At 28.0% G+C, this 13,202-nt stretch overlaps 2 protein-coding genes across 4 annotated transcripts; one reads left to right on the plus strand and one right to left on the minus strand.

The window, feature by feature from the left end:
* Positions 1-687: 687 nt before the first annotated feature.
* On the minus strand, positions 688-3,327 carry LOC132922514 (E3 ubiquitin-protein ligase TM129). The gene is made up of 6 exons (XM_060986079.1): positions 2,838-3,327; positions 2,507-2,735; positions 2,111-2,344; positions 1,872-2,034; positions 1,143-1,285; positions 688-1,087 (listed from the first exon to the last, which is right to left on the minus strand). The coding sequence occupies exons 1-6, from the start codon at positions 3,046-3,048 to the stop codon at positions 952-954; spliced, it is 1,116 nt and encodes a 371-aa protein (XP_060842062.1). The 5' UTR covers positions 3,049-3,327; the 3' UTR covers positions 688-951.
* Positions 3,328-4,002: 675 nt separating this feature from the next.
* On the plus strand, positions 4,003-12,842 carry LOC132919531 (SR-related and CTD-associated factor 8). 3 transcript variants are annotated; one of them, XM_060981204.1, is made up of 18 exons: positions 4,003-4,295; positions 4,701-4,829; positions 4,895-5,056; positions 5,125-5,278; positions 5,485-5,564; positions 5,636-5,770; positions 5,842-5,966; positions 7,374-7,521; positions 7,873-8,042; positions 8,118-8,353; positions 8,414-8,622; positions 8,786-8,957; positions 9,151-9,384; positions 9,629-9,742; positions 9,803-9,925; positions 10,075-10,836; positions 10,910-11,188; positions 11,249-12,842. In XM_060981204.1, exons 1-18 carry the CDS (start codon positions 4,266-4,268, stop codon positions 12,568-12,570), a joined length of 4,584 nt encoding a protein of 1,527 aa, XP_060837187.1. In that variant the 5' UTR covers positions 4,003-4,265; the 3' UTR covers positions 12,571-12,842. The 3 variants fall into 3 exon arrangements, with proteins under 3 accessions (XP_060837187.1, XP_060837190.1, XP_060837189.1); XM_060981207.1 differs by having other exon boundaries at positions 9,803-9,904; XM_060981206.1 differs by having other exon boundaries at positions 8,121-8,353.
* The last annotated feature ends 360 nt before the right edge of the window (positions 12,843-13,202 follow it).

The raw sequence follows: 13,202 nt of genomic DNA on the forward strand, positions 1-13,202 counted from the left end.
GTTATAACTATATTTTTTTTTTGAGATCTATATGTGAATTGATTCCTTACAACTTACAACGTGCTACCTTTGGCACGCGTGCAGTAGGTTAGCCACCCTTGGTTTATACTTTAATTACCTATTTTCTTAAACGTAAAAATTATTTAATTCAAAAAATGTAATTTATTATTTATTATCCTAAATGAATAGGTTCTTATTAAGTTATGAGTGTTATGACTGAAACATTATGTAGAAATACTCCCAAATCAACAATAAGATTAGGTATTAATTAAAAATATCTATCAATAAACAATTTAATTTACCATGGTCCATTATAGCAAATAGTTCTTAAGTTTTAGGAACTATTTGTTCACTTAGACTCTACAGGAGCATTAAATTAGTATGGTTTTTGGATCTATATGGTATAAAAAGAATTTTGGTTCATAGATAAATTTAGATGTTTTCGGAAACTATTTAAATGTTTAGTGATTGCTTATGAAATTTGTTACAGGTATGTTAATGTTATTTGTGTTTTCTTCAAGTTTTAAAATAAAAGTTTAATTTATTTTTATTTAATACCTATTAAGATTAGTAAATAAATTTTAAGCGGGGTAGAAAGCTCTACATATTCAATCAATGGTGCTCTATCATTCTTAGTACAAATGGTTTATTTGTCCCAATAAAATGGTAGTGATTTATTGGTAAATATTGAGACTTAAAACATTGCATATATTTTACTTTTAGTATAACATTTTCTATTAGTTTTCATTATGTACATATATATTAGTAATAAAATGTCAAGTTATTTGTAACAAGTAAAAAAAAAAAATTACATAGTTTTAAATCTTTTTAAATTATTAAATTTTAACATAATAAATTAAATATTTAAGATAACAAAACATTAAAAACTTAAATTTACTATTTATACTACAAACATTATCACAGTAGTAGTGTTGTCAAAGCAACTAGTACTTAATTAGTCTTAGCTAAATCAGAATTTTCCAATGGACAGACATCAAGGATGCAAAACAATTGACGACAAAGTGGACAGGTACATTTTGATGATAACCATATGGTTGTGTCGTTTTGAGGCTGCCTTGATTCATACCTAAAATCAATATTAATTTTATTTTTACTATACGACATTAATACATTTTTCTTACCATTTAGCCATGCAATCAACACACCACATAGGTCTGCATTGACACGAAGTACAATTTACTATGTCATTGCTATCTTCACAACATTTGGTGAGTTTAACATCGGGAGGATTCACCAAGCAACCGGCACATACATCTTCTGCTAACTAGAAATAATATTATTGTATCAAAATCTCTTATTATATTTTATAATTTATAGGATTAAACAAACTAGTAGTATAGACAACTTATTTTTAGTTGAAATTAATTATGAGTAATAAGTTTTTATTCTTTTATTAATACTTTAAATCTAAACTACCAACTTAAAATTAAAATAGATTTTCAAATAAAGTCTAAAAACATCTATAAAATAGTCGTTATTTAAAAATGTTTGACTTTAAATTCAATAAACAGTAATTAGATGTAAATTGTTTGTAAAAATTATTTTCAAAGATATAATGTAATTATTGAAATATTGTAAATTAAAAACTGAAAAAAAAACATTAAAAGTTCTAACCTGGTAAAATAATTTACATTTATATATTAACAAGTATATTAGTAATAATAATTTTTATATTTAAAATATTATTATGTTATATTTTTTAGTAAAATATAGGTTATTAATATCATGTATTTTAAATATAATACATAATTTGGTTACCTATTCTAGATTTAAATATTTAGTAGATATTATGTAGGTTAGTAAACAATGATATGAAAAAATAACATAGACTACAATAGATTTGAACATACTTCTGCTGAACTGTAACCACGATACACTGGATTTTGGGAAACTTGATCACGAAATACTTCAATGAAACGTTCAGTTCTTGAGCGTTGTAGCTTAACATTATCTGCAATCTGTATAGGATGGCCAATATGTTCTTCAAGTGTTTTAAAGTCTTCAGACCTTATTCTATATAAATAATGATCAAAAGTGTGTTAATGAAATTGTATAAAAAACATTTAAACTAACTAATCATATGAATTACCTAACAAAAAACCATTTAATTCGAGATCGAATTGGTATCACTTGAATGTTGATGAATTGTATACTACCTGGAGTTCCATCAGGTGTAGAATTATGGTTATCCGAACTATATACTAAGAAAGAACTTTCTGATTTCTTGGAAACATAAACCATGTACGGTTTTATTGATATTATCCAGTTCTGAGTAACAACTGTTCTATTTATTGTCCCATAAGCTAGTGTCAATTTTTGAAGACTGACAAAAACATAAATAACAATAGAAACATAATTAAAAAACAAACTATTAAATATATTATAGGTATGCACTTCACTTAAAAGAGATTTAAGATAAATAATATATATATATATATATATTTATGTAAATTCATGTATTATATAAAATAATAATTAAGCATACCATTGATATTCGGTTGAAATTTCCTGTGCTATAATTGTCCAGTCAATAGGATTGTAACGACTCAAAATAATTGATAATGGATGATTGGCCCAATTATTTGATTTCCATTTGGATATTACTGAAAAGCTACAGGTGATGGGCAGTAATGCCAAAAGAATCAACTCGTAAAAGTATACACTCACAAATGCTTTTTCATTTTCATTGACTAGAAGTGTGCCTAGTAAATAAACTGAAAAAAACACATTTTTAGATTAAAAAATATAAACATAATCATGATTATGTTTTTTATAATGCATTCAGATGCAAAATAACTTAAGAGTTATGCACCAACCTAAGGGTAGGCTTGAGTGTACAATGATGCTATATGATGTTCTTTTGATGTGATGCAATATGAAATTGTTGTATTCTTTGTCGATCACTGATTCGAACAGGCTCTCGACGGTGAGACCGTTTGACACAAATTCAGTAGTTCTGAGCACAAAACAAGCTGACACGATCATGTAGAATAGAGTGTAAACCAACAACGACGTGTATTCAAACATTTTGGCAAAAATTAACAAGGATAATTTACATTAACAGATTTATTTAATGGCTAACGCACTACATAGTAATTAAATCATCGGTAGATAGATTAGAATAACACTTATTATGATACGGCCTTTCAAACAATAAAACTATAGGTATAACTATAGGATTCACGTTAAAGGTTAGAGAATTAGAATTGTTAATTATTATTCATAAATATTAAAAATTTAAAGCTAAGACTACAATAAACAGTAAAATAATACTTCTTGAGTCTCGACACCATATTTTCTACCATAGAAAAATGATTAAAGATACCCACGTAGGTAACTCAAATAAACACCAGATAACCAGATAACGTTTGAGACTGTGATAAAAGCTAAAAAAAAGGTTTACCAATTAATTAATTTAATTAGGTATGTACAATTTATGAAAGGTGTAGATAAAATTTAAACGTTACATCATAACTTAACTTAATAACAATTAATATAAATACATGGTAAAATCATTTATAACGAATATCTCAATAATCAATACCTAGGTACTCGATATACATATTTTATTAAATTACACTGTAAGTAATTGCGAATTACGATTATCAGTAATGTGTTTCGCTTTTTAAGACACCAGCTTTCTCAAATTTATTAAATTATAATTTTTAAAAACATTATCAAGATCTCAGTAAGCCTAGTTCATATTGTATGAATATTTATTATTTATTATAGCTAAACATTGTTTTTCATAGCTGTGTGTATACTATTTACAATTTTAAAGCTCTGTATTATCTTATATTATTTGTATTATTAAACCTAATATTAGTAATATTACAATATGTTTCTTAAGTTTTTAAGTTAAGCGCCAATATAGTTTGAAAAAGATCTTTAGCAGCTGCAGCTGATGACTGTTTTAAATAGCAAGGGGAAAATTTTCATTTCCTGGTTTGGCTGCACTGTAACTGTACTTTTGCTGCTGTCGATCAGCGCGTGCTGTCGTTCATTACGCCGTCTTGAAGACCTGAATGTCCTAATCCTAAACTGAAACGTAAATACGCCAAAAGTTACGACTTCCGAAGACGGTCATTTACTAATTTCTGTGTTATATTTCGAACAAATTCGAGTGATACCGCCGCTGTCGCGTTAGTCATGTTTTAGACGTCTCGTCTGGAGTCCAGTCTCCGCCGTTGCAGATTTTTTGTTTCTTGTTACGCAGTCTTTTGCTGAATAGTCGTCGCGCCGAAATGGAGGCGGTCAAAGCGTTCACATTTGAGGTAAGATATGAACGCCCACCACTGGTGTAAACATTTTGTTTTAACGTTAAAATATGCTGGTGAAATACTTATTATAACACCTAATTTCTATCCTTTTTGAATGGGCGCTCGACCCTTGTCTTATGTCAACCTGTAATTCGATATTTTTATCTCTGATGGTTGGTTAAAACCTATGTTAAAACGGACTGATCAAAATCACTTTTTTACCATTAGCTCTGAGCTTTGGCACTGTATACAGACGGTGATGGTTGTAAATCTTTGAAATACTGATTGTAAATACAATTGTTACCATACAAATTTATTGATGTCTTGGATAGAGAGGGTGGGATTAGAGTATATTTACAATTTTAATAGTGTCACAGCTCATTGAAGAATATATATATTAATGGTTTGTTGTGTTTTCAGCTTTATTCCATCATGGAAATGAAGCCGCCAATATCAAAAGCAAAAATGACTGCAATTACTCGAAATGCAATCAAAGCCATCAAATTGTACAAACACGTTGTTCAATGTGTAGAAAAATTTATACAAAAGGTAAAATAGAATTACACGCTTAATAGAGAAAATGTATTATAGTATTATCTATTATATTTTTGTAGTGCAAACCTGAGTATAAGATACCAGGTCTATATGTAATTGATTCAATTGTAAGGCAATCACGACATCAATTTGGAAACGACAAAGATGTATTCGCTCCTAGATTTGCGCGTAATCTCAAATTGACTTTTACACACTTATTTGCGTGTCCAGAAGAAGATAAGGTATGTTGATACATTTTTAGTTACATTTATAATATAATTAAACTATTCTATTCTATGTGTGTTTATAGAGTAAAGTTATTCGAGTATTAAATTTATGGCAAAAGAATGCTGTTTTTACTACTGATATTATTCAACCTATTTTTGATTTGGCTGCTAATCCTGATTATGGTGAACATTCTCAAATAAATCCTTTATCATCAATGGACAATAGTCCAAAACTAAGTAATTATATTAATAGATATTTTTAACAATATTAGTCTATTGTAAATCTAATTATTGTGGTATGGTTAATTATACTAAATCTTATATGCATTAATATAAATTTAACAATACTAGAATTATCCATTTATTCAGATTATAATGAAATATTTCTATTTTTTATTTATAACATAGATTTTTGTATTACAAAGTATTTTATTGATCTACAGGTGTTAAGACAGATCTTTTTAAAAGTCAAGATAATACTCCGGTTAAAGATGATATGTCTAAAAATTTTGACACTTTACAAGTAAATAATTTAGTTTGATAAAAAAAAAATAATTAGTTTTAGTATGTTAATATTTGTTTTTTAAATAACAGTCTCAAGACACTGATAATAAACCAATAGATCCGGCTATACTAGAACACATACAAGCTATTCAATCATTGTTAAAAAAACAACCAGGTCACATGCAACAATCATCTACATCTCCTCAAGTTAAAAAATCTGATGCAGTAAGATATAAGTGCAAATAATAATTATTAGTAAATAAGAAATACAGTTTAGTTCTAAATAAATATTTTAGGTGAAATTGTTTGATAAAAAAATTCTTGATTATGATTATGGTGATGATGAAGACGAAATGCTTAATCAATCTCCTGTATTCCATCAACAGCAACATCAAAGTACTACCATTGACGGAATTGACAGGTGTGTTCTATAAATAATTTTTTATAATTAACTATATGCATACAAAAAAAAAAATGCTATCGAACTTTAAAGAATATCGATTATGACTACTAAATCTTTAAAGTTATACATTATAATAATATTCCAAGCTTATTAGATGTTAGTTTTATAGGTGTTACGAAAAAAAATCAATTAAAATAATTTGTTATATACTTTTAAATATATAACAAATAGGTATATCGTTAAAACGGATTACTTATAGAATTAGTTTTTACATATCAGTACTAAATCAACAACAATATGTATACATTTTACAATCTTTTCAAAAATATCATTGTTTTAAAGAAAAAATAATATAGGTACTAAGTTATTTCAGAAATTGAAATCTACTCTTACAAGAAAAGTAGTATGAGCTTCAAAGGTTTGTATTATTACTTTTTATTTTCTTAGAACAACAATGCTTTATTTATTTTATAGGTACATATGTGTACACATGTGTATAAGATATCAATTTAAATATTACCATTATTAGTGGTTAATGGATGCTATAAAATGGGTTTGATTGAATTAAATACTATGTTATATATTCTGGATTGTATGTATGTTGGATTTTCTGCTTTTAATTGATTACAAATAATGTGTATATATTATTAAGTATTAACCATTAAAACATTGAGAAATCTGATTTAATATAAACAATAAGCATCAATTTTAATTTTTAGAAGGCATATTGTTATTTATATCTTAACAATAATTCTTCAGATTTAAATTTAACATATTTTTTTTAATATTAATGGACAACTGGTGTCCACTTATAATCAAGAATTTGTCCTAATAGCTTTTAATTATTTAATGTACCTATCATAATGTTAGCAATATACAGACTTTTTAATAGGAACTCAATATTTATATTATTTATTAATTGTTATGCGCATACTTCGTGTTTGGATTGCATGAATTTTTAAAATTAATTGGTAGAAAACTATCATAAATAGTGTGTTTATACATCAAAGAAACTCAATGAAAAATATTGATATATTAATTTAAAGATTGTTATTAATTGATCAATTATATAATTCTTCAAAAAATATTTTAGTTACATATATTTTTTGATCTTGTTAATGTATAAGTGTATAACCAATTGTATTTATATAATAGTATAGATATTTTCAGAAAATATATAATTATAAAGAGAAATTACTATTTGTAGAAACAATTTTAAGTCAACTTATTGCTGAAGATTTTTAATTTTCATAATGATCAAATAGTATAAACATTTCAAATTTGATTAAAAATTGAATATTTATCAAACCATAGAGTTTTAATTAGGAAGTTAGTAGTAACTTTTATTCATTGACATTTTCGATTTTGAACAAGATTCCAAGGTTTTAGAGATATTTTCTATTATTTTGTATTTTTTAAATTCAGCCTATTGAATAACCCAGAAGTTCTGCGCACATTGCGCAATGTCGAAGGGTTAATGTCTACACAGTCTAAACAGCTAGCAGAGTTGGACAAGATAAAAGAAATGAGAAAAGAAGCGGAATTCGACAAGCATCTTGCTCAGACTGTTCAGGTAAGATTACCAAAAATAGTACATGTGTAGCTTTAGCATAGTATTGTTAAGCTATTCTTTAAAAATGTCAAAGAATTAAATCGTCAGTCCAAACACGAGTCCCTGTGCCTACTTTTGTTTAGTTGTTCCTTCAAATAAAAATTTCAGCGGTAACGAGCCATCGAAAGGTAGGTTTATATATTGAACGAGTGATCCAGTTTCCGAGCAATCAATTCCAGCTCAGTAAGTACTTAGACTTAAGATAAGCTCATATTAGTAAATAATTTTACTAACTATTTATTTATTTCATAATTTTTAAAAAAAAAATTTAAGTTTTTTTTTTATTATTATTAACTTACATTCTTATTTCAGAATTTACCATTTGCTTCTGAATGTGAATTAAAACCAGCCCCCGTGGTCTCTCAAGCAGTTGGTATGATGTCAAACCCATATGTAAATCAATTATTTAGTACTCAAATGTACCAACAACAACAACCTTTGATGTCATTAGAATCTCATCATAAACCTTTAACTCAGATAATGTATATATTTTTATTCAAATTGAATATAATTTATAAACTTTTTAAAATAAATTATTTATTTTATATTTTGTAAAGTAGTTATGATGACCCAAACCAGTCTAAACCTGAAGTAATAGATCTAGATCATATTGCATCACCTCCCCAAAATAAACGAGATACAAGAAGAGATGGTTATTTATCAGGTCCATCACGTAAACGATCGCCTAGGAAGAGTAGTCGTGAACGTCAACGAGAAAGAGAAAAGGAACGTGAAAAGGATAGAGAAAGAAGAAAAAAATATCTTCCTCCATTTAAAAAAAATCATTTAGCAGGTAAAAAAATATTTTGAGGAATTTGTTAATATTGTTGTTTAATTTGTACAATATTAACAGTTGTAAGCACTACTCTTTGGGTGGGTCATTTATCAAAACTCATACACCAAGATGATTTATATGGATTATTTCAACCAATTGGTGATATAGTTTCATTAAATTTAATATCACCTAGAGGATGTGCTTTTTTGTGCATGAACCGAAGGCAAGATGCTGCTCGTATAATGAGTAAATATCAAGGAGAACGATTACAAGGAAAACCTATGACGGTATGTGTTAACAATTTACATTTTTATATATATATTATTGACAATTATTATTTTATTGAGATACATTTTATTCCACACGCTCAAAATGCTAGTAATATATTATGAGTGTTACCACTGGTTAAAAATAAATGAATGTGATTGACAATATTTTGATTTGATTCAGATTGCTTGGGCTCCGGGTCAAGCAATGAAAGATAAAGAATGGAAAGATTATTGGGAAATTGATGATGGAGTTTCATATATACCTTGGGAGAAGTTAAACAAGGAAATAGACTACGACGAGTTGGAAGTCGGAGGAATGTTAGATGAAGATACAATGCCTGAATGGCTTAAAAGTAAGCTATTTTAAGAATATAAATGATCACTTTTTGGTGGATGCATCTTAAACTGATATTTCCTGTAATCACTTTATTTTAAATATCAGGAAAGTTCTAGAATTAATATTTTAAATAGTGTATAGAACCATACTATTAACTGCACCAAATAAAGTCTTAAAATATTGTTATTTTTTTATAAACTAATTTTCAGCTCATTTAAAGAACTTGCGAACATCTAAAAAAAATGAAAAAAAAGAAGAAGAAAAATTATCTGAAGGAAGTCAGCAGCCATTGAATACATCCAGTTTTTTTGATCCACAAGGTGTTCAATCTCCTAGTGTTCAAAATATGCAGATGTCCCCTGCTCAAAATACTCAGCCCAATCAGATGAATTTCAATATGCCACAGACAATGAGCATGCCTAATCCGTTTGGAATAAACCCAAGTTTGTACAATTTTTTAACTTCAATTTCTTATTATTTTAAACCTTTAGCTATTGTATTAAATTATGGTTATACCTAACAGTATTGCTTTAAATTCACTGTATTGGAGATTTCCATTCTATATGCTAAAAATCAGAAATAGCTCATACCTATTTAATAGCTAGAAATCAAAATAGTGTTTAATGCTGATAGCACTGTTGCATACATTAAATTTGTTAAATAATTATTTTTATATTAAATTTTTAGGATTAATTAATCCAATGATGAACCCTATGATGCCTGGCACTATGGCACCAATGGGGATGGGTCACCCTTCTATGATGATGATGAATAGAATGCCATCACCATTTGGGCCTCCACGTGAGTTACTCTATAACAGAAGTATTTATAAAGACAGTTAAATAACTTGATCTTTTCTAGCAAATATGTCTATAATGGGAAATCCTCAACAAATGACAATGTCTAATGATGCACAAAAACCACTTGGTGTACCTCCAGATATGATGATGTCTTTTCCTTTTGGTATGAATCTACCATCTCAAAGTAAATAAATTTATACATTTATTATATTTATTTAAATTATTGAACACAGTTAATGTATATTATTTTATAAATTAATGTCAAAACGTTAGGTACATTAGTGATTTAGATTTTTTTAAATTTATTTTTACATATATATTTATTTATTTCAGCTGCTGCTATTTCTTCTGCTCAGACGATGATGGGGATAAATCCACCTACTGTAACGTCTGGAACTAATACTGCTCCTACACTTTCTCAAAATACAAGTCATAAAGATAACCTAAATACAACAAATCCTCCTCCAAATCAGTTAGACCCATCAACCCTTATGCAATTTAATTTACCTCCTCCTCCAACACTTCCAAATTTATCTGATTTTGCAAGAATTACAAGTAACACTAATATAGGCAATGATAAATATGATCCTAATATATTAGGCAAATCTGAGCCAGAAGATTCTAAAGACTCTGATAGAAATATTGAACGTGATGATAGAATTCATGGACTAGATCACAGGAATCGTAGTTATGATAATAGGGAAAGAGTTGATAGATTTACAGATAGAGATATAAAAAACGATCGTGGGCGAAGAGATGATTTATCTCAAAGACAAGATCCAAGAAATCGTATTAAAGGGCCTGAACAAAGGGAAAGAAAATCATCTCGCTGGGGTGATAAAGTTAATGAAGAAGTAGACAATCCAAATAATATTGACCGATTGTCAGTCAAAGAAGGATTAGGAATAGCTCAAGTTCCAAATATCACACAAATAGATAATGTAAAAGATATTTTGATGCAAAATAATTCTTTACATCAAATTCTTGATCATGTAATTCAAGACAATCCTCCATTCCAACCTGGCATGTTTGGGCCTAACAATGGACCCCTTCCAAATCAAATGTTCAATATGCCCCCTCAAAATTTTCCACAGGGTAATTAAATAAATAATATAAACAATTATATAAATATTTTAGAGTATATTTTATTTGTTTAAATTAATTTTAGATGGTCCTAGACCGCCACTTATGGACAACGGTAATATGAGAGGACGAGGAGGATGGAATCGTGGAGGACGTGGGGGATTTAGAGGACGTGGAGGATACAACCCACCAAACTGGGATAATAACAATGGTCCACCCAATTGGGATACGAACAGTGGACCTAATTGGGATAATAATGGACCTCCTCCTGTTTGGCAGAATCAAAGTATGAATAGAGGAGGTATGATGGGAAGAGGTAATTTAAGACCACCATTAATGCAGAATGTAATGGGCCGTGGCCGAGGTATTAATTACTTAAATTAATATTTTATGGTATATTTTATATGTTTAATTTATGTTTTAGATAATTGGATGGACAATAATTTACCTGCTAATAGAGGCAGTCGTGATTCAGATAATTGGGTCGGTCGAGGAGGTGGACGTGATTCAGATAAATGGGGAAGTCGAGGAGGTAGTCGTGATTCTGATGGATGGGGTGGTCGTGGTAGACTTTCTCCTTGGAGAGGTAATGGTAATCGGCGACGAAATGAAGATTGGGAAGGACCTAATCAACAAAAACGTTGGAGACGTGATGATAATCCTGAATGGGATGAACAACAGAAACCATGGAAACGTGGAACAATGAATGAAGAAGAAGAAAGACAAAATAATAAACAAGGATCACAGTGGGCTGCTAATAAGTTGAAAAATCGTGATAACAATGATGAACGTTCTAAAAAACCAAGTAAATGGGGTGATAAAGAATCTGATGATAATACTAAAGAAGATCAATGGAACAGAAAATCAGTGGAACATACTTCATCTATTGATGAAACTAACGCAGAAGAAGGTCCACATCAAACAAGTGCTCCAATGGATTTAGACAACTATGAAGGTGAAGGTGTTGATAATATTGAGCAACTGCACAAAGTTCAAGAACAAGAAAGCTCAAACATAACATTTAGTCAGAATGATGAAATTGAAAACAAAGAAGATCAAAAGGACATTCAGGAACATCATGATTTAGGTGTTTATAATGCCGATTCAAATAATGAAGACAAGAATGTTAAGCAAAATAATGAAGAGCAACTGAATAACAAAGATGGACAATTTGAAGATTATCAAAATGATTTCACCAATGACTCACGAGAATTATTTCATGATAATATTAAAGAGACACAGCAGAATTCACAAAAAACACCCTTAGACAATTTTGAACAGAAACATTTAGAAGAAAAACAGCATGCTGAGTATGAATCTCATGAAGAATACCAAAAAGATTCTAAGGAAAATTTTAATTTCCAACAAGAAAATGAAGTGAGACAAAATAATGAAGAATTTGAACAAAATGTAGAATTTAAATCCAATTATAATAATATGACATATGAAAATGACCAACCTAATAATCACCAATCATTTAATGAAGAATCTTCTCATAATTCAAACAATGATGAACATTGTTCAGTTAACACTATTGTGTCTCAAGTAGATGAGGCTAACCAAGACATGAATATAGAACATAAATCTTGCGAACCTCGTGATGACTTTTATTTTGGGGCAGATAGTGAATCATCCATTAATATGGAACAACAGAATAATGAGATTCTTCCAATTGAAGAAACAGTAAATGTTCCAACAGATAATGAAATGAAAGATATTAATACAGCAGAATTAAATCAAAATTAAAGTACTTTTTACTTTTTTAACAATTTATCTTGTATAAATTCCAAAATGTGTAAATTTATTATCGTATATTCAATTTAAATTGTGAATGGTCTATGTTGAATGATAATATAATTAATTGTTATCATTTTCCATTGACTATATTTGACCTAATAATTTGCTTTATTATTTTATGATACATTTTTTATTCATCATTGTATAATGATAAACTGATATAATATTGTTTAAAATAAGTCATCTTATGGTACTTAAATTAAATGATTTTTTTTTTTAAATATTGCAGTTAATAAATCTTTATAAATTTGTTTTGTTTACTTCAATTTGAGATTTAACTTACTGTTTAGTACAAGTCATTAATTACAATTAAAAAATATAAATATTTGTTATTAAAAAAAATAATAATAATATTTTTTATTTCGTTATATTATCTACTTCAATATTAGTTGAGATTGTACATATTAATCTATTAATGCCCAATATTATTTTATTGTTAAAATAAATATTTCAAATGACATTTTGTATGCATTAGTACTGCAAGCAATATAATATATATATATATATATTGAACCAATATTTTTTATTGTATTTATTATTATAATAGTACAATAAAATTTAAATATTAGTAATATGTATAA

This window comes from Rhopalosiphum padi, chromosome 2 (genome assembly GCF_020882245.1).
Source record: "Rhopalosiphum padi isolate XX-2018 chromosome 2, ASM2088224v1, whole genome shotgun sequence".
Lineage (NCBI taxonomy): Eukaryota > Metazoa > Arthropoda > Insecta > Hemiptera > Aphididae > Rhopalosiphum > Rhopalosiphum padi.

Excerpts from the sequence above, each read along its gene's own strand:
- LOC132919531 (XM_060981204.1), top strand. The coding sequence starts at position 4,266 with ATGGAGGCGGTCAAAGCGTTCACATTTGAG. Across the intron at positions 8,354-8,413 it reads TAAAAAAAATCATTTAGCAG|TTGTAAGCACTACTCTTTGG; the intron begins GTAAAAAAATAT and ends CAATATTAACAG. Across the intron at positions 9,385-9,628 it reads TCCGTTTGGAATAAACCCAA|GATTAATTAATCCAATGATG; the intron begins GTTTGTACAATT and ends TTAAATTTTTAG.
- LOC132922514 (XM_060986079.1), bottom strand. The coding sequence starts at position 3,048 with ATGTTTGAATACACGTCGTTGTTGGTTTACACTCTATTCTACATGATC. Across the intron at positions 2,736-2,837 it reads ACACTCAAGCCTACCCTTAG|TTTATTTACTAGGCACACTT; the intron begins GTTGGTGCATAA and ends TGTTTTTTTCAG. Across the intron at positions 2,345-2,506 it reads ATTTCAACCGAATATCAATG|TCTTCAAAAATTGACACTAG; the intron begins GTATGCTTAATT and ends TGTTTTTGTCAG.